Source organism: Excalfactoria chinensis, chromosome 22, assembly GCF_039878825.1.
Source record: "Excalfactoria chinensis isolate bCotChi1 chromosome 22, bCotChi1.hap2, whole genome shotgun sequence".
NCBI classification, from domain to species: Eukaryota; Metazoa; Chordata; class Aves; order Galliformes; family Phasianidae; genus Excalfactoria; species Excalfactoria chinensis.
Window position 1 is genome coordinate 187,507 of NC_092846.1, and position 23,393 is coordinate 210,899.

The 23,393-nt window shown below is 45.6% G+C and overlaps 1 protein-coding gene across 2 annotated transcripts in view; it reads right to left on the bottom strand.

Annotated features, from left to right (window-relative positions):
* The window catches only part of ARID1A (AT-rich interaction domain 1A), a 54,761-nt gene that overhangs the window by 14,513 nt on the left and 16,855 nt on the right, over positions 1-23,393 (bottom strand). For both annotated transcript variants that reach the window (XM_072355535.1, XM_072355534.1), the window contains 7 exons: positions 17,701-17,913; positions 16,533-16,997; positions 15,266-15,379; positions 2,959-3,199; positions 2,512-2,601; positions 1,566-1,733; positions 632-947 (listed from right to left, as the gene is read on the bottom strand). In XM_072355535.1, coding sequence (XP_072211636.1) covers positions 632-947; positions 1,566-1,733; positions 2,512-2,601; positions 2,959-3,199; positions 15,266-15,379; positions 16,533-16,997; positions 17,701-17,913 — 1,607 coding nt within the window. The remainder of the gene's footprint in view (positions 1-631; positions 948-1,565; positions 1,734-2,511; positions 2,602-2,958; positions 3,200-15,265; positions 15,380-16,532; positions 16,998-17,700; positions 17,914-23,393) is intronic.

Consider the following 23,393-nt stretch of genomic DNA (forward strand, 5'->3'; position numbering starts at 1 on the left):
GGGGAACCTAATTTATAAGCAAGTTTGTGGCTCTTGTGGCACTCTGGTAGGCCACATAACAACTGCCCTGAAATGTGCAATTAAAGCAAAATAAAACACAGGAAACAGCTGTGAAGTTCAGTGCTGAATTCCAGCTCCTTTTCCCAAAATTGCCCATCAAAGCCCTAAAAGGAAGTTCAATACAGTGGAAAAGCAATGCCCTGGTCCAGACAAACGCATCTGGATAGATGGATGCTGCTTGCTAGATTTATGGGCTTTACCACACACACACAGCAGTTTTAAAATCACACATGCCACAGAGAAGACCAGAAAGCCAAAACAATCTAAGAAAACACCGGGTTAAACAGATTTCATCCATCAACATTAAAAAATCCCTAAGCAGGTCATTAACAATATATTAAATTACACCACTTATTCAAGCTTTTAAAATAAACAAACAAACAAATAAATAAATAAGGAGCAGCTAAGATAGAAGAAGAAGACTTCAACAAGGTAAATCTCCAAGGAAGTACATGTTCATGTGTTCTCTATCACACCAACTTTGGGTTACTGCATGCACGGCTTTCAAACCTAGAGACAACACAGGGAATGCACTGAATAGGTTCAGACCAACAGAATTTTCATGCCTCACCTGTTCTGGATGGAGTTGGCAGCAGCGTGCATGGCAGCAGCAGCTGCTTCTTGTGCTTTGCGATTCATGCTCCCTGGTGGGGGGCACATCCCTGTCCCCACCTGAGGAGGCATATTCGCCATGTTAGGTCCATAAGGTCTGTTCCCCATGGCTGCGTGGCTCATCCTCCCGGGAGGAAGTCCACTGTATGGAGGCACACCAGTCTGCCCATGCATCTGGCTCCCTGCTGCCATTGGGTTCATGCTTCCTCCCATCCCAGGACTGGGATAGTTGGCATTGGACAGAGCATTGTAGTTTGGCTGCCTGGGATAACCTCCTAAAGAGATAAAACAAGGGGAAGACAACATTGTTCAGCTACTTAGTTCATGAATCACCATACAAAGCTTCTATCAGCAAATATTTAAAGATCACTAACGGAGATGAGGGGGAGTCTTAACACCTCTACAAAAAGTCAAAGCACTTGGATAGAAGCCATGTAACGTGTTTTGACACAGCTAAGATACAACATCGATTCTAAAGCTGACTGATGCTCCCCCAAACCTCAGCCAACCACACTGAGCTAAACGGTCCAAGACAGGATGTAAATAAACTCACTTAACCCTTTCCAAAACATACCGCACATGATTTCCTTCTCCTCTGAAGTTAGCTGGCTTTTCTCTAGCACACTGGAGGTGCTGCCTATATCCTTCTAAGAGAGGAGAGATCCTACATTTGCAAGTACAGCTAGCACTCAAATAACATCTTTCATGAATCTCAGCACAGTACTCAAAGCACAAGCTGAACCACCCCATAAGGAGTGGACTGTTTTGCATCACCCACAGATTAAGAGGAGACAACTCAAAACAGATTCTCCAAAGACAAGGTGTTGCCATCAACAGAGGCCTTTCCCATTCACTCTGCTTGGTTCCCCCTCGAGAAGCTGCTCATGTCTCACCTTGAGGTCCGTACTGCCCAGCCTGAGGTCCATAGCTTCCCATGGAGTTCTGCTGGTATGGCCCCATTCCGGCGTGCATCTGTCCTCCAGAAGACTGACGGGGAGATAAGGCTGAGCCGGGCTGGGGAGAGCTGTACTGGGGCATCTGAGGATTCCTCTGCAAGTAACCTGGTCACCCAGGGAAGGGAGCAGACAGTGAGCAAAGTACCCAGAGGTGCCACTGGACAAGCGTGTCTTAAGCAACAACAGTTCACAGGAACCACTAACAGAACTCTGCCAGCAACAACTGAGGCATATTTTACAGTCGTTGCTAGTAGGGTGCCAGCATTACCCACTGAGATAACAGAACTCTTTCAGCAATAGCCAAGGGACATTTTACAGTTGCTGCTAGTAGTCCTAGCTACTAAGAACGTATTCAATTTCCTGTTTTAACCAAGGGAAAAAAATAACTTAGCATTACAGGTACTGACAGTAAATTGCCAAATTTTGGAGACTTTTTGTTATTTTCAGAGTGCTTTTTAGTTTGTCTGCTTGTTTATTTTCTCTGGGTGACATCTACATACTTTCAGACTAACATTATACATTTATTTTCTCCTATTCTCATATGAGGAAATGCCACCCAATATTGTTATGACCATCTCTTATTTTGAAGCTTACAGTCACAGAACTTAGGCAACTAACATTTGTAGAAAAGACCTGGAGAAGCCAGAGGAAACATCTTGCAAGCCAAACAATGAGCCTGCATCAAACATTCAGAGACCAAAGGACCAGTGACAGCTGAATGTGGTGCCAGAAGACAAAACACTTGCAGTTATAATGCTGGCACAGCCTTTAGATGCTATCTCACCACAGAATTCATGTTATCAGGACAGGTAATTTTTAGCTACACATCTAGCTCTACGAACAGATTTGTACCATTAGAACTTCTCTAAGCCAAATCACACACCTCGATCTTGAGCTATGCTTGACTGGCTCATGGAAGGATGCATGATACTGTCTGACTGGCCACTGGGTGGTCGCGGTGGCATCTGATTGCCTGCACCACAAAAAGGAGAGTGGTTAATCACAAGAATTGCTCACCACAAAATCAAGGATGCAACAGTGTTAAAAACCAGAACTACAAACAGTTTCACAAGGGCATTTTAGCCACAGTGGAAAAAAAAAAAAGAGCAAGATCAACCACACTAACCCAGGAAAATGACACTGCTTGTTTGTCAGCTACCCCACCCACTGGGCTGCATTCTGTACATGTTACAGGCATTTCAAAGGGAAATGAAAAAAAAAAAAGATGGAAGAGATCGCAAGCTCTTAATAGCCACAAAATACGGACACTGGCCACTTTCTCCCCACCAACAATTTTAACCAAAGATCACTAGGTGCCAAACAGTGTTACCTGGTACTGCAGCAGGTGAAAGTGGACCAGAGCGGGACTGTGCAACACTAGCTGGAGAACCAACAGGGGATGGGGAAGGTCCTCTGATGCCTGGCAGGTGAGGAGAGGTATGTGGAGAGAAAGGAGACTGAGCCGGGTTACTCTGCTCTCCTTGACTGCTGGAAATCCCTGATGTGCTTACTCCAGGGCTCAGGGCTCCTTCTGTACCCATGGGTAGATCATCTATTGAACCAGACAGGTCCTGCAATACACAAAGAAAAAGATCAGCCATCAGCAAATAAAGAGACATGGGGCTCATATACCACCCAGAAAGTGAATTTCACCCTTAGGCATACTACAAATTGAAATCAATCAACTCGGCTCATGTCATTGTCAGTAATAAAGGTTGCTGAAGACTGAGGTAACTGCTGAATGTGTTGTGTCCTGCTGCCTGCCTCTGAATCCAGCAGTTCCCTTGGTACTTTGATGAATGTCTGCTGATGGTCCTAGCACCTAACACGTGCTTCTTTTAATTCAACTTAGAGGCAAGAAACTACATCAACAATACACATAAAGCTGCATATGGAGAAGGTATTCAGTGCAACTATGACTTGGAACAGAAACATGGCTCATCCTCTTAACAACAGAAAACTCCTGCCTCATTCATAAACCTCATGTGAGCTGGGAAACTACTCACTTGAGATGAATAAAAAAATAAATATATAAAGAGATTTTTCACAGAAAAACGTAGAACATTCTTCAGGGTTTCCACTTCCCTTTCTTCAAAGATAGCAAAATCCAGCATGTACAGTATTGACATTCAAAGTTTAGGACTTTTTTCTTTTCTAGAGAGCGTATAAACAGGAGGGAGAACAGCTGTTTACAAGGGAGGATGGTGACAGGACAAGGGGAAATGGTTTTAAACTGAGGCAGGGGAGATTTAGGTTGTATATTAGGAGGAAGTTTTTCACCCAGAGGGTGGTGACGCACTGGAACAGGTTGCCCAAGGAGGCTGTGGATGCCCCATCCCTGCAGGCATTCAATGCCAGGCTGGATGTGGCTCTGGGCAGCCTGGTCTCGTGGTTGGCGACCCTGCACACAGCAGGGGGGTTGAAACTAGATGATCATTGTGGTCCTTTCCAACACAGGCCATTCTATGAGTCTGTAATTCTATGAAAAAACTAAAGAAGTTGAAATCTTCTATTGCAACAACATTCACTGCAAAGCAACAGTGCCAAAAATCCCATGGCAAGTCTCAAAAATGGAGATATACTTGGGAATACTCCAAACACAACTGCACTGGCTGCTTGATACTAAATTGCACTGGCTACTCAGGGTCAACCTGGAATAAGAGGGCAAGGAATAGTCCACAACAGAGCAAGACAGTCTGTTATGGCACATTCGAACACTGCAAAGTTACAGCTACTCCAGCAAACAGAGATTCAGAACATTACAGTAGGTTAAGAAACGGCAGACCAAAGCTTACTAGGTCCTTGTCTACCCTTTGCAAGTCTTCCAGAGCAATCAACCCTAGCTCAGAAGTGCTCTGGATTGAGCCCTGGAAGGCATTTTAGATAAGGTTCCTCTCAACAGAATTCAGTTGATTAGCACAGAGCCAACCTCACTGAAAAAAAAACATGCAGAAAGACTGAGAATCCTGAAAAGTCACTGAGATACCCTGGTCCTGTTTACACTGCCTGGACAATGCCTCATCTAGCAGAGGTCCCAGGAACACTCTCCTAACTCCCTGTGACACACAAGAACCTCAAGACTCTCAAGACAGCTTCAAGAAACTGAGGAAGCTGTATCAAGTGGCACCAGTTTCAACATTCTGCATTAACAGGCATCAACCAACACAGCCAAGAGCAGAACATTCTTCTGTTGTCTGCAGTCCCTACCTACTACTCAGACTACTCAGCCTGAGCTTCAGTCCCCGGTGTAAGGTCACATCTTCATTGTTCCGTAGTCAGTGAGAGATCAGAACATCCAGAAGGCAATCGGTTCAATCTGAAATTAGTTTTAGCAACCACTGACGTTTCCTTTAATTAAAGGAACTTTCAGGCTAAATAAGCAAATGTATACAAAAACTTTTCATCATCGAGATGGAACTGGAGGCCAAAACCTGATACAGCTTTCAAATCCACAGCACTTCAGAGTAGTTATATCTTCAGACCAGGCAGGCAGAGTCTACAGCTACCTAAATGAGAGATTCACAGGCTCAGAGGAAAAGCACGCCACAACGTACACCTGAGTTGGCTTACAAGTACAAAAGAACAGGCACAGGTTGCTATGCAAGGTGAGGCATGGAACTTTCCTTCCATTATGAGGAGTTGGGTGACACGCTCCTCCCAGGGAAGGAGGAGTTTGCCTGCAGGACCAGAGGAGGTGACCGCTCCATGCTATCAGTGATATTCACACATGACCTGGTCAGAATCAGAAGATGTACTTTGGCAAAGCCAGGCATGACAATATCTGCAATGCATAAAGTGAAGCAATGGGAAAAACTGGTGGAATACTAACTCCTAAGCAACCAGATAGCAATCTTCAAAGCTGATGTCTTCAACCTTGCCTATGCATCAAAGCTTAACCTAAAGACTGCAAATCATATCAAAACATTTTGTTTTAATTAAGTGGGTTAATACAGGGTTGCTTCAGACATGCAAGTAAAGGCCTCTCTACACTGCTGACATATCATCCCAGACCTTGAATACACAAAAGGCTGGCCTTCCAGCTGTAAGGATTTGGGTCAGATGCTCAGATCATCAGTTTACATTACCTAAAAATGAAATTACATGTAAACTTTTCTTGGATGTTATGACACATATGAATGGAAAGAAAGTGGTATCTTACAAAATATAAACTCATTAAGTGAGTTTCAGCTTTTGAGATGTTTAAATTTTATGAACTGCAAAAATAAAGCCATTTTCCAGCAAAGCAGTGCTCAATCAGCACAGCAGCATCTTCTAAGTTAGCAGTTCTGAGTTTCTCAGAAGTGTGATTCCTGCATGTGGAAGGAGAGAAGCAGACTGCAATGCTTACATGCAAGTGGCTCAGCAGCAGGAACTGTTTTCCACCTACCAAGTCATTTTCTTAGGATGCCAAACATCAAGGCACTGAGTGGTTTTCTAACTAAACCTAAAGACATCCTCCAGCTTTAACATCCCATTTACTTGAGTAAGTATTATTTTACTTCAGTCTCCCTGCAGACCACAGTCTGTTAGAGCACAGGCAGTTAGAGCAAAGAAACCTTAAAAAGGGAAACCCTCATTGAAATAATGGAGACCAGTTGCTGTCAGTGGGCTCTGGATTGAGCCAAAAGAGGAGAGGGTCAGCAAGGTTTTCTTTGCCTCCCTAAGAGCATCAGGGTGGGACTTGAAAGATGCAGCACCACGAAGAGGGCTCCTCCTCTCCTCCTGCAAGTGCAGCCAATGGAGCCCAGACAGGAGGTGAAGCTCAGCAGCAGTAACTCTGCCAACTTGAAAGAAACATCAGGGGCTGAAGAATTTCCTCACGTGTTTCCAATGTGGTTTTTATGCATTTTATTGCTCATCTGCCATGCAGATCAAAAACGCTGGCCCGATTCCAACCCTTTCACACACAATCTCACACTCCAAGCTGGCTGCAGCCCCAAAGCCTGAGTTTCTTCACTTGACATACTGCCCAGTGTTATTTTGGGATGTGACCTGGTAGTGGAATCCCACAGGGACCCTGAGACGATAACAGTTCCAGATGCAATTGGCTGCCCATTTCTCCCTGATGCCAGCATGGCTTTGTCAGCGCTGCTGACAAATAGGGACTCAGCAGCTCACACCTTCTTCTCACACCACAACAAAACCATGCCTGAAATCACAGCAACCTGGTACCCAAAGGAGGGGGCAGGGGAGCTCAGTTATCTCAGGGAGAGGGCTGCAAATCTTGGCACAACCAGTTCAACAGAGCTGCTTAGGTTATGCTGGATACTGTGAGATTTCTTTTACACAAAAGGGGGAACCACCACTGCACTATCTGATACGAGCTCATTTGTTAAACAAACATAAAGATGAAACAGTAAGAAATACTTAGGATCAAAGTAAACAAAACCTCAGGGGAGGACAGATTCAAGGCTCCCTGGCTCATCCCTCCAAACTGTTGAAGGAGGAAGGACTGACCAGAAAGCAAACTGATATTCCCACTGATGGCTGTGAGCCTCCTACAGCGCTCCCCCACAACCTCCAGTAAGCACATATGAAAGCGTGTGGGAAGAGGGAAGGAGTGCAGGCAGACTGACATGACTGTAGACACTGTCAGATCACTAGATAGCACTCAAGGAAATCATGAGTTGGTGACAAGCATGTGGTGGAGCTTATAAAGGTCTGTAAAACCAGTTGCTTCCATGAAGATGCTTACAAGACCAGAGAAAAATGGCTAAACTTATTCCCCGGTTCCTTCTGAAAGAGGAAAAGGTTCTTTGCTTGTGACTAACTGAAATACCCATTTTCTGTTACAATTTTATTTTCTCTGCAGTTTAGCTTCCACTCATGCAACACATAACAACACTTAAAAATCATAAGCCTGTCCTCTCCTTCCCCTTTACTTCCATACCCAAAATGCCTCAATCTTTTCTATCTCAAAAAAGACACAGCTAACTGGCAAGCCAGAATCTCCCTGCTATTTTGGGGAAAACTGACAGATCCGTTCCCCCATTTAGAATACAACCAAATTAACTGTGCATCTTATGCCCCACAGAGCACTGCATGTCCAGGAGGCCATACTGTGCATCGTCAACACCAGACTTAGAGGTCTGCACCACATCCTTCAGGTGCACAGGAGAAACAGGGTAGAGACCAAACAACAGGCACCTTTAAGCTGTCAGTTTATTCACTATTGATTTGAGCTCGTAAATGTTCACAAACTACATATACACTTACCCCCCTTCCCAAGCTGCTCAAGACAACTAAGGACTAACTGAATAGATTCAAAATGGAGCAACATGAGCTTACACAATCCTTGACCACACACAGCTTTCCTCCATTGCCAGGCACCTCTCAGCTCTAAACTCTCTGAGCTGCTGAAGGGTTTGTTTTCAGTGTAAAAGAGAAGATGACTTCCACCTGGCATAAGAAATAGAGGATATCCAGAAAGAAGAGCAATGCTGTCATGTGAGCTGCACAGTGCACTACTGCAATTTATGAAAGCTTTTTCAGCTTGGGGCATTGCCTCTTCTATCCCCTTGCAAGCAGGATGAGACCAGCAACAAGAAGGAACACAGAGTTCAAATTCTACACTAAAATTGATGGCTTTGGCCCCACACCTTTTTCTTTTAAGTTCAGACTCTGACCTGAGCAGTCAGAGTTCTCAGGCTCTGCATCAAGGTGCTATGGAAAAAAGCTAAGTTTCCCGTTACAAAACTGAATGCACATAAAAACATTCTGGTTCTATTACACACCAGTTCCTCATCCAAGGAGGCCTTAAATAAATGAAGAGTTAGACTTTCACTACTGCAGGAAAAATCAACAGCCTTGTAAAACAAAGAACAGGAGGGTAACACTAGCAAGGCTTCAGCCTTTGCTTGATTGAGACCATATTCCCTTTCCTTATGAGGATTTTAAGCTCCTTTCAGGTGTCATTGCTAACAATAACAAACATAAGATGGAGACTAGAACGTGCAAGAGAGATTGGTGCAGTTCCCTTGCTCAAAAACAGAGTTGAGAAGCTCCTTCTTCCAGGCTCCCTTTAGACAAACTGCTAGAAGCTGCTGGCTCTAGCTGCACTGCAGGAAAAAGCATTTGCAAAGGAGGCTGTCAGGAGGAGGGGCTCAGCATCACACAAGATATTTCTGCAAAAATAAGCTGCTGTTCTAATCCACCTTAGCACGCCTAGGTGAATCAGGCCACTTGGCAAAAAGCAGGTCCAAAACCAAAAAGGGAGGAAGACAGACGAAGTGCTGCTGGCTTTGTTTCATTCCTGCAATGGGAGATCTGCAGAACAGCTGCACTGCTACCACAGCAGCCATTGATTTTTCAGAGGTCAATACTCTACTCCCACTGATCTGCTTGGCAGGAGCTTTAATCACATCTAGTGCTCCTACTCCAGGCCTGCTCTCCTACTCTTTCCCCCTCCAAATAAAATTTCTAAAAAGGGAAGGGGGGAGAGAAGGGGGAATATAACAAACTTAATTGTCTAAGAGGCAGCAGCTTCCCTCTGACTGCAGCCATAAGGATATTCCGACCCTACAGAGTTCTCACACTGGAAGGCAATTTCCAGTCCCTGATGACTCCAATTTAAACTCCAAAGCATTCACAGGCATCTCTGCATACAATGCCACCAGTGCCATCATGCCAATCACAGGAGTTTGGGTGAGCAAAGGCAGCAGCAGAGGCACGAATCTGGCTGCTGTATCTGCAGGGAGGCAGTAAGAGAGTGGCTCTTGGGGACACAGCCAACCCCCCAACTCAGCAAGCAGAGCAGAGCCAGAGAAAGCACCAGAGACCACTGACCTAGGCAGGACAGGGGAACTGAAGGCAAACTGCAGAAGAAATTAGGAAATTCTGCTCCGAGCTGCAAGTGTGCAAGGGAGGAGGTCAGCACAGCCCTGGCAACCTGCACTGTGCCATCACTGATGCACACTCACTACCACCACATGGCCAGGGGTTGCCAGAGCAGTCAATTCCTAGAGATGGCATCCCCTGTCAGTTCAGCAAATTCTTCTTTCTTTTCCTCAGTCAGACTTGATTTAAAACCACAATAAAACCATTACACAACTCCTCCTCTGATTACCATGCAGGCCTTGCCTGAAATCTCAGTGCCAAGCTTGCACCCATGAGAACAGTGGCATGAGCCCAATCCAGAAGCACTGCCACCACCACAGCACAGAAGCAGGCTCAGCCCTGGGTTCATGCCATGCCCACATCCACACAGTAGCAGTTTTCTCTACTGCATTTATGGTTGTGTGCATCTCCGAGACAGGTCAATCCTAAACATCAAAATGACGTCAGCAGGAAAACGAATCCCGTGAACTTCAGGCTCAGGTACAGCAGTGCTCACACAGAGCGCAGTGCTGTCAGCAGGAGTTAAATGTCTTCACTTATCCCTGCAGCCACTCCTTGTAGTGCACAAGGTCAGCTCAGCACGGCCTGTCTCTTCCTGCATGGTCTGGGACCTCCAGGGTGGTTCTGTTGCAATGCCAAGGGCAGATGGATGTGACTGCTGCTCCTAGTGGCAGGCTAACTGAGGCTCCTGTGCTTTTTAAAGGGCCACCAATAACACCAATTCAGCAACAAAAATGAAGTGAAAATCTATTTTCCTGCCTTACAAGAAGCATTTTGAAAGTGTGTTTGAAAGCAGAGGTTCATCTTGCAAGGTAGGTGCTGCAGCAGTGATAGTGCAACACACGCTACATTTCCAGGCTGCAGCACCACAGGGAATGCATGTGATTGAGAGCATGGACTATTCTTTAGGATCCAACATCTGAACTGCTCACCCTACAACAATTTCCTGATTTATGCCCCCCCTCATCACTCCAGCTGGGCCACAGCCTGCCTGCACTAGGGACACAGGGTGCTCAAATCCCAAGTTAGCCATGGCTACCATCCTGCCCTCCATGAGACCACTGCTCTGCAGTTCAGCCTGCAACTGAAATCACTCCTCAGAAATCAAAAGGCTCTGAGCAGGGGAATCTGCGCAAGGCACACAGGCAGGAAGCAGAGCTGAGCTGCCGACGACGAGAATAGAAACAGGAAACAGCCCGGCATTGAGCACAGCGCAATCTGCTGCCAGCACCAGCTCCTGCAAAGCTGAGCCGCCCCAGCAGTGCTGTGGGGCTTTTGTGGGGACCCCTCTCTGAAGGCAGAGCACTTGGGGTGGCCTGGAGCTGGCCCAGCTGCTGCACGCAGGCAGGGAGCTCCTCCAGGGTGCTCAGGTGAGTTTGGCTCAGACCCAGAGGAGCTGAGAGCAACTGCCAATGGACAAAGAGAGGAACAGACCTGAGAGGAGCTTGCCTGCAGCGGCAGGATGATGGGGGTACCTCTGTGAGCAGCACTTGGCACTCTCCACACCTGTGAAGGCTGTGGGTAAAATTAGTTTTTAAAAAAACAATGCCTTCTTAAGAAAGGACACAAAAATGATTGCCAGAATCATACACACTAAGAAAAGCCTGGGGAAGCCCTGGTCAGGACAAAAAAACATTTGAACTCCCCAGATCACCGTAACTTGGGACAGAAACCTTCCTACCAGCAGAAACTGGAACGTACCAATCCTACAAACACTGGTGCTCCAGGTCCTGTGCTCCTTGGGGCAAGGTGCCCAGTGTCTGCTGATGCCCAGCCACCAGGGCCTGCAGCTGCCCCACAGACATCACTAATGCCTCTCCTGAGGCAAGGAATATGCTCAGAACATCAAACACAACCCAAACGTAAGCAGGAAGTCCCAGAGGGGAAAAGAAGGTGACTGAAGCCACTAAGAGATTCTTCTCCCATTCCCCAAAAGAAATAGCCAAAAGGAATGTTTTCCTAAAATCTCCTTCAGCCCTGCCATCCATAGCAGCTCTGAGGTAGTTTCTCTCCACACATCAGGCTGCTGCCATGATTATTTCCAGGTCAGGGGATGCAGCTGTCAGAGCCTGACTTTATCCCACACTTAGGTACGCACAGAGTGAGAGCTGGAATGACCTCCTTGTGAGACCCACAAATCCCTGCTACCCCTCCCAATGTCTCCACATTCAGAAATTACTTCAGAAGAAATCAAATAACAAATACCCTACAACTGTGATACCTCTCCTCTCCCCACAAAATCTAACACTGTCAAATCCACACGACAAAGATACAAGACCAGAGTACACATGCATGAGTTAAACACTGATCAGGAATTTGTTTGCAGTCAGTTGAATCACCAAGACACATTTCAGACCTGAAGCCAGTGATGAACAAAGCTGAAATGCAGCTAAATGAGCAACAGTTCCCCAATGGCAAAAAATACTGAGACAGAAATGATTTCCACTCCACAACATGATGGAAGTAAGACACTCAGGAAAGGAATGGGAATTCTCCCTCAAGCTACACAGTACATCAACCAAACTAAAGACATCCCATGTTCTACTCCACATCTACTTCAGAGACACCAGAAACTTGCACTCAGTGGCCCATAAGACAAAGACCAAGACAACACAACAAACCTGATGCCTGTTCCATAACAAGAAAAAAAAATTACTCTGAACAGCCGCAAAAATTCCAGAGATCTTTGCAGCAGAACTGACTTCAATTCAAACCCAAACTGACGTCCTAGCACCCTTTTGGCTTCCCCTATTCCCATGTTGCCAGAGTACCTTCCAAGTCTAAGCAGATGGTAATTAATAGATGGAAATATTTGACTTCCACTGACTCAATATCCAAGTCGCAAAGGTAGAGGCTCCAAATAAACTGGATACAACTTGCCAAGAAGAATTCTTTGCTGAAAAGACAAGACTGAGGAACCTCTTGGGAGAATAAGACTTATACTATGGATTACTATTCCTCTATTACACTCAGACACAAGAGACTACACTTCGCTTCTCCCATACACAATAGGAATCTAAGTTTAGTTGAGCTGCAGTCCTGACAAGAAATTCCCAAGGGAAGCAGCAAATTCTTCAAAGAAATTCTTCATCCTGACTGCTGTAGGAAAAGGGTACCAGCCAGGACACTCTTGCAGATGCACTGCTCTCTAAAAGGCATCAGTGATTTCAAGCTAGCAGCAGCCTTCTCCCTCAACACAGCAAGTACAGCCTTAAGAAAGAGAACAGCTAACCCAGAAATATTTAGGCTAGGACAGAAATGAAAGACCAGGTATTTTGCTACTTAAAGATGTTCAGGCAAGGCACTCGAGAGATCAGTAGTTTGACTCTTAAGATGTTCAAAGGAACATCATCAAGAAGTTTTAGTTAGTGACACAAAACTCATTGGAAGGAAGGGTATCTCAAAGACCCCCAGGCAGGGAGACCAATGTGATATTTCTCATTGTTAGGCAGGTCCTAACAAAGCCAGCAACATCTGACAGCAGTTCAACAGCTTGACAACATCACCAAACCAACGTTTCCATCCCTAGGACATCATGAAATGACAACTATGTCAGCCAAAGATACATTCCTGCCTTTGTTGCTTGAAATTTCAGCATTAATACTGGTGTACAGTATTAAATGGGTGACAGCCAAAGACTTGTAAAGGCACTTGGTACCTAAATGTAACACCTCACCAATACATACCAAAAAGCAGCAACCTCTTGTTCCTACTGGAGTTGATCTGTGTTAGTTAAAGGTGATGCATCATATGATTTGCCCAGACTCCAAGACACCCAGTGAGCGGTTCCCCACAATGCCCACTGAGGCTTGGAAGAGAACTTAACTCCACAAAAAAATTAAAAACCCACAAATTATGATGCTGTAAGTTATACAGAATGGCAAAATAGGAGTCTAAGAATCCTCCCAAGTAGGATAAAACTTTATAAAACAGACAGAATGAGCAATATGTAAGGAAGGTAAAAGAAATTGCTAGCACCCTTCCATGTAGCTCCTCTGCTTCTAAGCACTTCCAGGCCAAGTTTCCTGCAAGATGTCCATTACTGAAACCAAGAGCAGGTTTCTGTGCACCTCAGAGGTCCTCTTTAAGCCATTCCACAACATCACTATCCAATGCATTCTCAGTTCACAGATGGGAGTGCTGGTCCTGCCCTACAAGATCCTACCTGGAGGACAAAGAATTGTAAAACACATGCATACGTAGGTATCACTTACTGTTTTTTGCTTACTGAAAAAGCCCAGAAGCACCTGGGGGTTGGGTAAGCTGAACACTGCTTCATTTCTTAAACGCTCATAATTTGGTGATGAAAACACTGTGAGTGTAAAGTCTGTTTAATACAGAAAATAGACTTGATAGATGGCAGATGCTAAAAGCTGAAGCAACTTTTGAACCCTGGATTTCTCTTCAGAAAATCTGAGTATCTGTTTAGAGATTCAATAGCATTAAAAACTTTTAAACTAGGTAAGTTCCCTCACAGCAGAGATGGTATCTTTTCTGAAACTGCTTGGGAAAAAGGAAAGCCTGAAAGGAGCCAAACACATTGTACCACAGGGTATAAAACTCCCACTTGGTGCTGAGGAGCCACTTCTGCTAAGCACAGCAGCTAATTCCTATAATATGAGTCAGAAGGCGCTGATTGGTAGGATTCATGAAGGCTCTATCAACAATGCTACAAAACAGGACTTCCCACCGTTCAGAGCTAGAGCAATTTCTTCAATTACTTCAGTGGCTTCACTTTTCCTACATTCTTTGCCAGAAGATGGCTCACATGGAAGAACTTGTGGAGAGGCAGAGTGGAAAGGAACATGTTATTTAAAATGATTTTCTCCAGGCCTCAGAACAAATTAAGCCTTTGTAATTAAGGTCCAAAAGTATAAAAATAAGTAAAGGAAAAACAACCCACAGCTACTCCTTTGCATTTTGGATGACAATTTGTCTATACACACAGCTCAACCTCCTTAGACCAATCCAGCAGCAGCTTGGAAAACAGACTTAGCCAGTGGCTAAATAAATTTGAAAAAAAACCCAAACCTCACTCACTTCCTACTGGTTAGAAGTGAAAGTAACCAGCAAAATCAGAATTCAGCATCTCAATACTGTTCTTCCAAGTCAGAGGCACAGAGCAACTCATGCAAACTAATCTAAACGTCTGACCCTCCTCCATTTCTTTTATGAAGTCGGAAGTCAAAGTTAAACTCTTCTGGCCCAAATCTGCTGGAAAACTAGGCACTCATCTTATACCCAGCTGTACACTGTGCATACAGCAAGCTGATTTAGATAGAGAATTACATTTTCTTTTGCATTGCCAGGGAAAGATCTGATCTTCCTCACTTCAGGTACTAATAAACTTGTCTTTTTTATCAGCCATTTGGTTGACCTTAAATCAGCAGCATGAGGTTCCAGTGACAGAATGGGAACAGTTCCACAGCCAACAAACAACCCACACAACAGTGAGCTAAAGAAACGACAGAATAAAATAAAATGAGACACCTTTTTGTGAAGGTCAGAGCCTATTCTAACAGCAATCAGGTACTTCAGACACCAGGAACAGAAACCACAAGAAATCTTTCGGCTAGAACATGCAGACCAGAGTACTTAGGGGTAAACTTTACTCTCAGATCCATTACTTTTGTAAATTACATTTAATCTCCAGTGGGAAGCCAGAAGCTAATGACTTAGTAAAAAGCACAGGCAGTCTCCATCATTCCCATTTCCACGTGGGATACCACCACTGCTAATTTATCCTGCTGTGCTTCTGATTGCTCTCACCCCATTCACTTCTAGAACAGCTCACCACTCACCGGCAGGCTAGAAGGTCTGGACTGAAGATTCAAGTTCATATCCTCTTGCCCTTTACTGGAAGCCATTGAGGGAGCAGATGATGTCTGGGAGCCAAACGATTCTTGAGATAACTCCTGAAAAATTAAAAAAAAACACCCCCAAAAAAATCACAAATGGGAATAAAATAAAGACTCAGCTGGAGTCATTCCAGGGTATTTTCACATCGTGGAAGAATTATGCACCCGCAGTGACATTTGCTTAAATCAGGAAATAGGACAGAGAAGAGTTGAAGCCAGCATGCCTCCTGCCCCAGACTGCTATCATGAGTGCTGGGTGTAGAACTCCACAACAATATAGTAATTCTTTGCCTTTTTCTTATTACTGATAGATTCTGAAGACCAGAGACTGTGCTGGGAGATGGCCCACTCAGCTTCTTGATTTTCTAACATCTCACAACAGCTCTAAGTACCTCCTTACACCAATGCTGCAAGTCAATTAAACCTCCCTACTTTTAAAAAGCTGCGTTTGATACACTGCAATGTTTGCTGAAAGGCCCCACCGAGCTTTTCATGACAACCGTAATATTACTAAATATTGCTGAAAACAAACACAGAAAAAAAGTATCTGTCTCTTGATTTTATATTCGATTCCACATGCTTCGTGTTTTACCTCTCCTCCTTAAAGCAAGGTTTTACATTTAAGAGCAAACTCCCCCATCTATACGTCACTCTGAAAATTGTCTTTACTGGTTCCATCTCCACTTGTGCTGCCTTCTGTAAACGTCTGTGAAAAAACTCCACTCAAGCAGCAAGGAACCCACAGAGCACTCCCATGCTCGTTTCCTCTGTTTGATCAATACACCTCCTGAAGCCTTGGGATGAGATATAAAAGCACCAGGAAATAGGGTTGTTGTTTTTTTTGAAGACTCAGAAGTGCTATTGTGCTAAACTAAGTGACTCTGGAGACCACCTGGAGATCTTCCACAGACCACAGTGTGAAAACCACACCAATACGGAATCTTTTAGACCAGGACTGCCGATGAACAGCATTTACTTGCAACCAGTCTTTAGAACTGCAGCATTACTGCAGCTCGGCCCGTTACCAACATAACATCTCTGTAAGAGATGCAGATCTACACACAACAGAGAAGCAGCACATCTATTATTGCAATCGTTCCAACCACTCTGTCAATGTGTAGTTCTACTGACTTAAACCCACCAAGAAAACCATTTGCCCAAGTTTCTTAAAAACTGCTCAGAGAAGAAAGCAAAGCAGGAGACAGCCTACCTGAGGAGGGGGGAAGCGTTGCTGGGAATATGCAGACTGCTGCTGCTGCGGCTGTGACTGAGGGTATGAAGATGACTGCTGAGAAAGAGCCGAGGAAGCTGTCTGCTGAGTTTGCTGCTGCTGCTGCTGGTAGGGTGACTGTGACTGCTGCTGTGAGTAGGGAGGCTGATTCTGTTGGTGCTGCTGGGCTGTAGACTGCTGCTGAGGATATGGAGTTGGGGACTGCTGATGGGGCGGCTGGGACTGCTGCTGAGAATATGCAGGCTGCGATGTCTGAAGCTGTGGAGCTTGAGACTGAGGCTGTTGCTGCTGCTGATAAGAAGGCTGAGAATGAGGGGTCTGGGATGGAGTCTGCTGAGAATATGGAGGCTGCTGCTGTTGGGGATGAGGGCTTTGCTGGTTGTAATATGGAGTCTGACTTTGCTGCCCATATGCACTGGGACCCTGCTGTCCGTAAGGTGGAATCTACAGAAGAGGAGGGTAGAATCATACCAGTTAGGGAGCGATTTTACACACACAGTCATATTATACACAAGAAGAAACAATTCAGAGACCTTTGCAGAGTAGTTGACTGGGAAGGTACATGAAATGTCAGTACCTATGTAAGGAAACCTCCCAGACAGTATCAAAAGTCACTTGTGCACGATATTATTCTCAGCAGTAAGAAAATTTTAATAGGCACCATTACTAAATTTTTAGGGATCCCTATCTGACCATGCTTCGATGACATTAACATCAAAAGGAAAGAAGGCTTGCTCCACAAAAAGGCAGCCTTTTGTATCTTGTTAACAGTTCAGCAGGAAGTACTCAGTTCACGCAGTGAGCCAGAACTGACCTGGAAGTCATTTCCACTGTAAGAAACAGTTCTGTCATTAACAGAATATGGAGGTGAGGATATCTCAGTCGCCTCGCTATTTATTTTTTCCCCTGGTTCTGACTCACTGCTCTGCTGCTGCCTCTTGTAGAAGGAAGGATTCCACAGATCCTCATACATTGATAACACCTGGATCCAGGTGTGGTTCCACATGCAGCCTAAAGAAATGCCATTTCACCTAACCAAACAATTCCAACCTGATGGAAGGAGGTTCCTTCAAAACACGCAGTACTTTCTTGCTCTTCTGCCTGCCCCTGCCATAAACAGAGACTTACAGAAGCTTGGGTGCTCTACCTGCTGTGCATACGAGATGCTGCCCATTGTACTTTGTGTCCTGCTTTGCATTCCCATGGGATATCTCTGGGGAGTCTGTGGCCCATAGGGCTGTCCTGGATAGCCATGTCCTTGCTGCGGCCCCGCCTGAGGTCCCTGCTGTTGCGTGTAGGGGTTGTTTCCTCCATACGGCTGAGGCCTCATCTTCCCCATCTGATCCATTGGGCTTGAAGGCTGCAAAGCAAATTGTGACACACAATATACACCCAGTTGCATACAGGAATTGTTCACAACTAAAAAAGAACAAAAACAAATAAAAAAAACTAACAAACAGCAACAAAAACAGAAGAAAACTTCACCAGGTTGGTGCAAAGCAGCAGAACTCATCTGCCTCTTCGTGGGTGCTACAACCCACAGCTCTGTTCTGAAGTACAGTATGGTTTCCTACACCCTTCCAAACACCAGACATTCCGCACAGAACAAACGCAATGAGAAGCAGTCATAAAGCTAACACATCTCCTATGGCCAGAGCACAGGAAAGAAGGTGGGATGGACCATTAAGAAAGACGAATTATCAATGTGAGTGGCTTTTCTCCACAGTAGGCAGTAGTTTAATAACCAGATACTCCACAACAAGGTAAATTCACTCTGAAAACTTAAACATTCACAAGTAACACTTCTTTCAAATATAACAAGGTCTCCCAAAACACCACAGACTGTTAATTTACACCTATGCATTTCAATTAATCCGTAATGTAGTAATACTGGCCAGCACTACTGTTGTTCAAAGACTGCAGTTCTGTTTTTTATTAACATGTGCTCAGTGTCTGCTGCCTCCTGCAGAACACAGGATTCTAAATCAAATTTCTTTCGATGCAAGAAGTACTGGTCAGCCTTGAATGTCAGGTCCATCGGTTTTAGAGTGGGCATCACGAGACACATGAGTAAATAAATGTAACTGGAGTATGTCTGCCTCACATGCACTACCTCTGCCCGCAGCTGAAACATAGGAACAGTCAACCGAATTTCCTGACAATACTGTAAGCCCCAAAGCGCTGCTACCTAGGCAGCAGTATTACTACACTAAAGCAAGACCTGCCATCAGCCTGCTTTGGCATAGCGACCCACCTCTAAATAAATCCCAGCTGCAGTCTTTAACCCCCATCACTCAGACTGCATAAGGAATTTCACTGATCTCCTGAAGACCTAACTAATATCAATTAGATGTTTTCCACCACATCACCATGACAATGGACTCTCTATTACATCGTTACTTCCTGCAACTAGCCCTAGGGTCGTATTTGCACAGATCCACCCTCTCTTGCTGAGATCAGGTGCTTGAGGAGTGGCACTACAGGCCTGCACAAGCAAACATCGCACAAAGACATCTCCTGCTGGAAGCATAAAGAGTCCCAGACACCAGAACAGTATTTCAGTTATGTTTACAGAACTCACCCTCCCAGGAAAAAGTTCATTCAGCATGTTGCACTTCAGAAAATCCTACCTCAACAGCCAGCACAGCTTGAAGCCCCAACACACAGACCCTGACAACATTTGTTTGACCAGCTGTCTGCTACTTCCAGCCTGCCAGGCAAGTCCAGCTCCAAGCACACGCCAAAGAGAAGCAAGCAGGGGCACCACGGGAAGCTTGTGGCACGCTTGTAGGGCTTGTAGGAGCTGGAATTCAGTGGAGGGAATTTAGTGGGGATGCAGGCAAAGCACCCCACAGTCAGTACAGTAGTGCTACCACCCAACCAAAACAGGCTTCCCTACAGCCATGTGCACCGATACGGCAGAAATCAATTAGGAACCAGATCTGAGTTCCCTCTAGTTTGGTCCCAGACAGCCATGCAGCACTGTGTTTCCCATCTTACTGAAGCCACTCCAGGACAACCACGTGCAGCACACCAGAATGACTTTCTTGTCTGTGGTCACCCACAAGCATAAGAAACACAATGAAGATCCACCTTTCCATGGCTCTTACAAGAAACACGATGATTGTTAAAGGAAAAAACTTGAAGAAACTTTTTTTTGCAACTACACAGAAATAAAAAAATAGGCAACACAAAACCCAAATAATATTTTGAGGATGTGACCAAGTTATTGCCACGAAGTGCAGGGTGTACTTTCTAACACCACAGCTTTCAGCTGTGGCCGTAGCACACAGAGATGCTAGAAGAAAAGATGAAGTGCACCACTCTGAATTACTGTTTTACAAGTAAAATTCTCTAAGCAGAGAAATGTAAATCCTGATTCACCTCTTTCAAGTGAAGGAACCATTCTGTACACACAGCCTGGACTTGCTGCTTACCAACAAGCTAACTGGTCAGGGCTGCCCTGGCCATCCCAGGCTGAAGTGCTTCATTTTTCCCCTCCAAATCTCCCATTAAAGACACATCTACTTCACTGATGGAGCTTTAACTACACTTGTCTTAGCAGTGTTGTTCTGTCTTCAGGACCATGCCATCAGGAAGGCCACTCCAATGTGCTACCTTGGCCCTTGTTGGTAATTTAACCACGTGTGCCTCGAGAAAGGAACATCTGAAGTCAAAATACAGAAGTTGAAATCAATCCATAAGCTCTCGTAAAGACTTTGGGAGTGGAGGTGGTGCAGAGCTGCTCTGCACTCCAACGCGTGTGAGATGGGAGAGACAAGAGGAAGCAAGCCCGCTCATGAGAACACTCCAGGATAAACAAGGAAATACCAAACCCTGGCTGCAAAAGGCTGGAGATGCTTCTCTGGACTGATACATGGGAAATCCTTTCAATAGGAAACCACAGGAGTAGATTACTGTGATTACACTTCAAAAGCAAAGGCCCCGCCACAGAGAGACATAATTGAGAGAAAGTGTTGCTCCTTGATCACTGAGTCCAGACCCCCTGCTTACACCTCCTTACATTCATAGAAATTGCCTCTATTCTCCCTTCAGTCTCAGAACCTCTGCTGTTTTACAACACTGTTAGGCACCAAAACTTGGCAAAATACAGCCCTGTTCCCAGTCAAACTTTAAAAAGCTAAGTTGTTCTGTATGGTGTGAAATGAAAGCCACCGACAGCCAACGTTCCATACAAACTGCTGAGCTTTCAAGAAAATTTAAAATATTCCTAGAGTAAGAGCTTGTAGCAGCAAGCCCAAAGCAAGCCTCAACGGCGGAGCCAAAAAGCACTCTAAGCAGTAACTGCAATGCACACGGTGTCAGCCCCAGTGCAACAGCACTGCAAAGACCCACAAAACATGCCAGGGTGCTGGGGCTGAGAACAGGGAGAGACAGGAAAGCACAGGGTGAGTCCTGAGCAGAGAAAGAGAACGGCAGCCAGCAGCTCTGCTTCACTGCAGGAGGAGACAGGTGAAGCTCTCTTTAAAAACAGCCAAACTGCACAAAATAAATGAAAAAACCCTAAGCAGATGAGAGTTTCACAACAAGTTCTTCTTAGATGTTCTCCTGTAGAAGCAAAGTTTGGCTTCTCCAAAGAGCAGTTTGCTTAACTTGGAGGGACTTGCCTTACAGCCCTAGCAGGAAAAGGAGTAAAGCGAAGAGGCAAATCCCATTATGGGAGCAGGAGCCAAACCCTCCGCAGCCGTACAGAAAAAAGCAGCTCTGACTTTCTCCATTACCTTAGTATATGTTTGTATTTTATTAGGCCAGAGGAAGAAAAGGAAGGAGAACTCCTTACTGAACTCTCCGGTTTCAAATTAGCGTCACTCAGCTATTGGCAAATGCGGGTATTGGCCACAATTGGCTTCCTCAGCAGCCCCAAAATAAAAATAAAAAAGCCAAGAATGTAATTTAAAAGGCACCGAGCTCCCATCTCGGATCCAAAATCTTTTCCTGACCAGGTCTGTTGTCCATTTTTTTGTGATAAAAAATAATAAAAAACGTTGCTGGCTGTTTAACCGAGAGAAGCCCTAATTGATTCCCACAGTAATTAACCTGCATTTTACCTCGGAGAGTGGTAGTTAAGGAAGTCGGCACTGCTATTTATAACTCATCTCAAATTGAGGGCAGACTGCCTAAAATCTAACACATCCCAGCTGTACTCCTGTTTGAACTGGGGCCAAGGGAATTTTTTAAAGCAATCTTGGCACCGAATGAATGACACCAACAGTATGAGCGCGCGTGTGGTTGTGTTGTGGTGACGTAGCACGGAGGTGGGATGGGAAGGGGGGCCAGCACGCTGTAATCCCTCTCCCAAGCTCACTCACCACACACGGCCCCGGCCAGGCCGTGCCGCCCACCACAGCCAAACACAGGAAACGTCTTTTCCTGGGGAACGCCTTGAACTGAGAAGCACATGGCTAATCTGCATAAAAGCAAAGCCACGCCACCCTGCCAGGAAGGTTAGTGCTTGTAATCTCTGGCCACGGAGCTGGCTGCCTGCAAGGACTTGGACCCGCGCCTGATAACCCAGAAAGAGTCAGGAACAGATGGGCAAGGACCCCGGCAGAAACAGCACAGCGCACGTGATTCACCACATGGCCGTGAGCACGAACCATTGTTTGGATGCAGCCCTACAAAGGAGCCGCCGGGCTCTGCCAGTGCTGCTCCAGGGGCAGCTGCTCCCGGACTGTCCTCAGGCTGCTGGCACGGTGAGCACTGAGGGTCTGCAAGGCACCGGGGTGAGAAGACCCCAAGTGCCACCGTACCTCACACTCCTACCACACAGACAGCTGGGAAAACTCCACGCGAGTCACCAGCAAAAACACTGCCTGATCGCAAGGCTGCCGGGAGGATTCAACAGAGCAGTAAAACAACTTCTAAAAAACAACACTGTATGGGAGATTGGTAATCACAGCCTGAACCTCTGATTAATCAGCTGAGGCAAGTATGGGGTCAGCTGTGGGAGCACAGGTGAGAGTGATGTAGCTGTGCTCCCGGAAGGGGTGGAGCTTGACTCCATCCCCTCTGAAACCTCATTTAAGGGCTGACTCCCACTGGAGCAGTATCTCTTGGAGATCGCTCACCAGGGAGGACTGCCTCAGCTGCTTCAGTCAAGGCACCACCGTTGGTGAGTTTTCCCTTTACTCATTCACTTATATACCTTCTGTACATTTTGTTTCCATCTGTACATTTAAAACCAATACAAACACTAACAAAAAGGAAGAGCTTCCCCTGAACTTTGCTATTTCCAAAACGCCCCACATCCTTTGGAGCTACCAAGGGCTCTGGTTACCACGAGACACCAACAGTGGGTAAGGACACTTGGTGTAAGGATGCAGAGGTCCCAATGTCCAGCACCATCAACACATTCACGGTGCTGCAGGGACAAGGACTTTAAACCTCCCCCAAAACTAAATCTCTGCCATATCTTCTAGTTAAAAGGTACAGAGTGACACCCTCTGCAGCACCAAGGCAAATGTTCAACAGCACTGCTATTCAGGTGTGATGGTTTCAGTACACAACAAACAGGCCCCTGAGAACACGAGTGGAACTCCCACTGCAGTGTCATGAACTCGCTGGCAGCAGAACCAAGGGTAACATCCAGCAGACAACACAAGATGGTTCCCCAGGCACAACATGCACAGCCTGCCAGGGTCTTCCAAAACGCCACACAGAAATGACTCAAACTCCCCCAGACCCAGACTAGAGCTCAGGTTGAGAAGTGAACACAAACTAACAACCAGCCTCATCTGCGAGTAAACACAGCTCATCATCCAGCCAGCCAACTTCCATCTATCTGTTCAAGGCCCAACTGGCTGTGCTAAGACCAACACC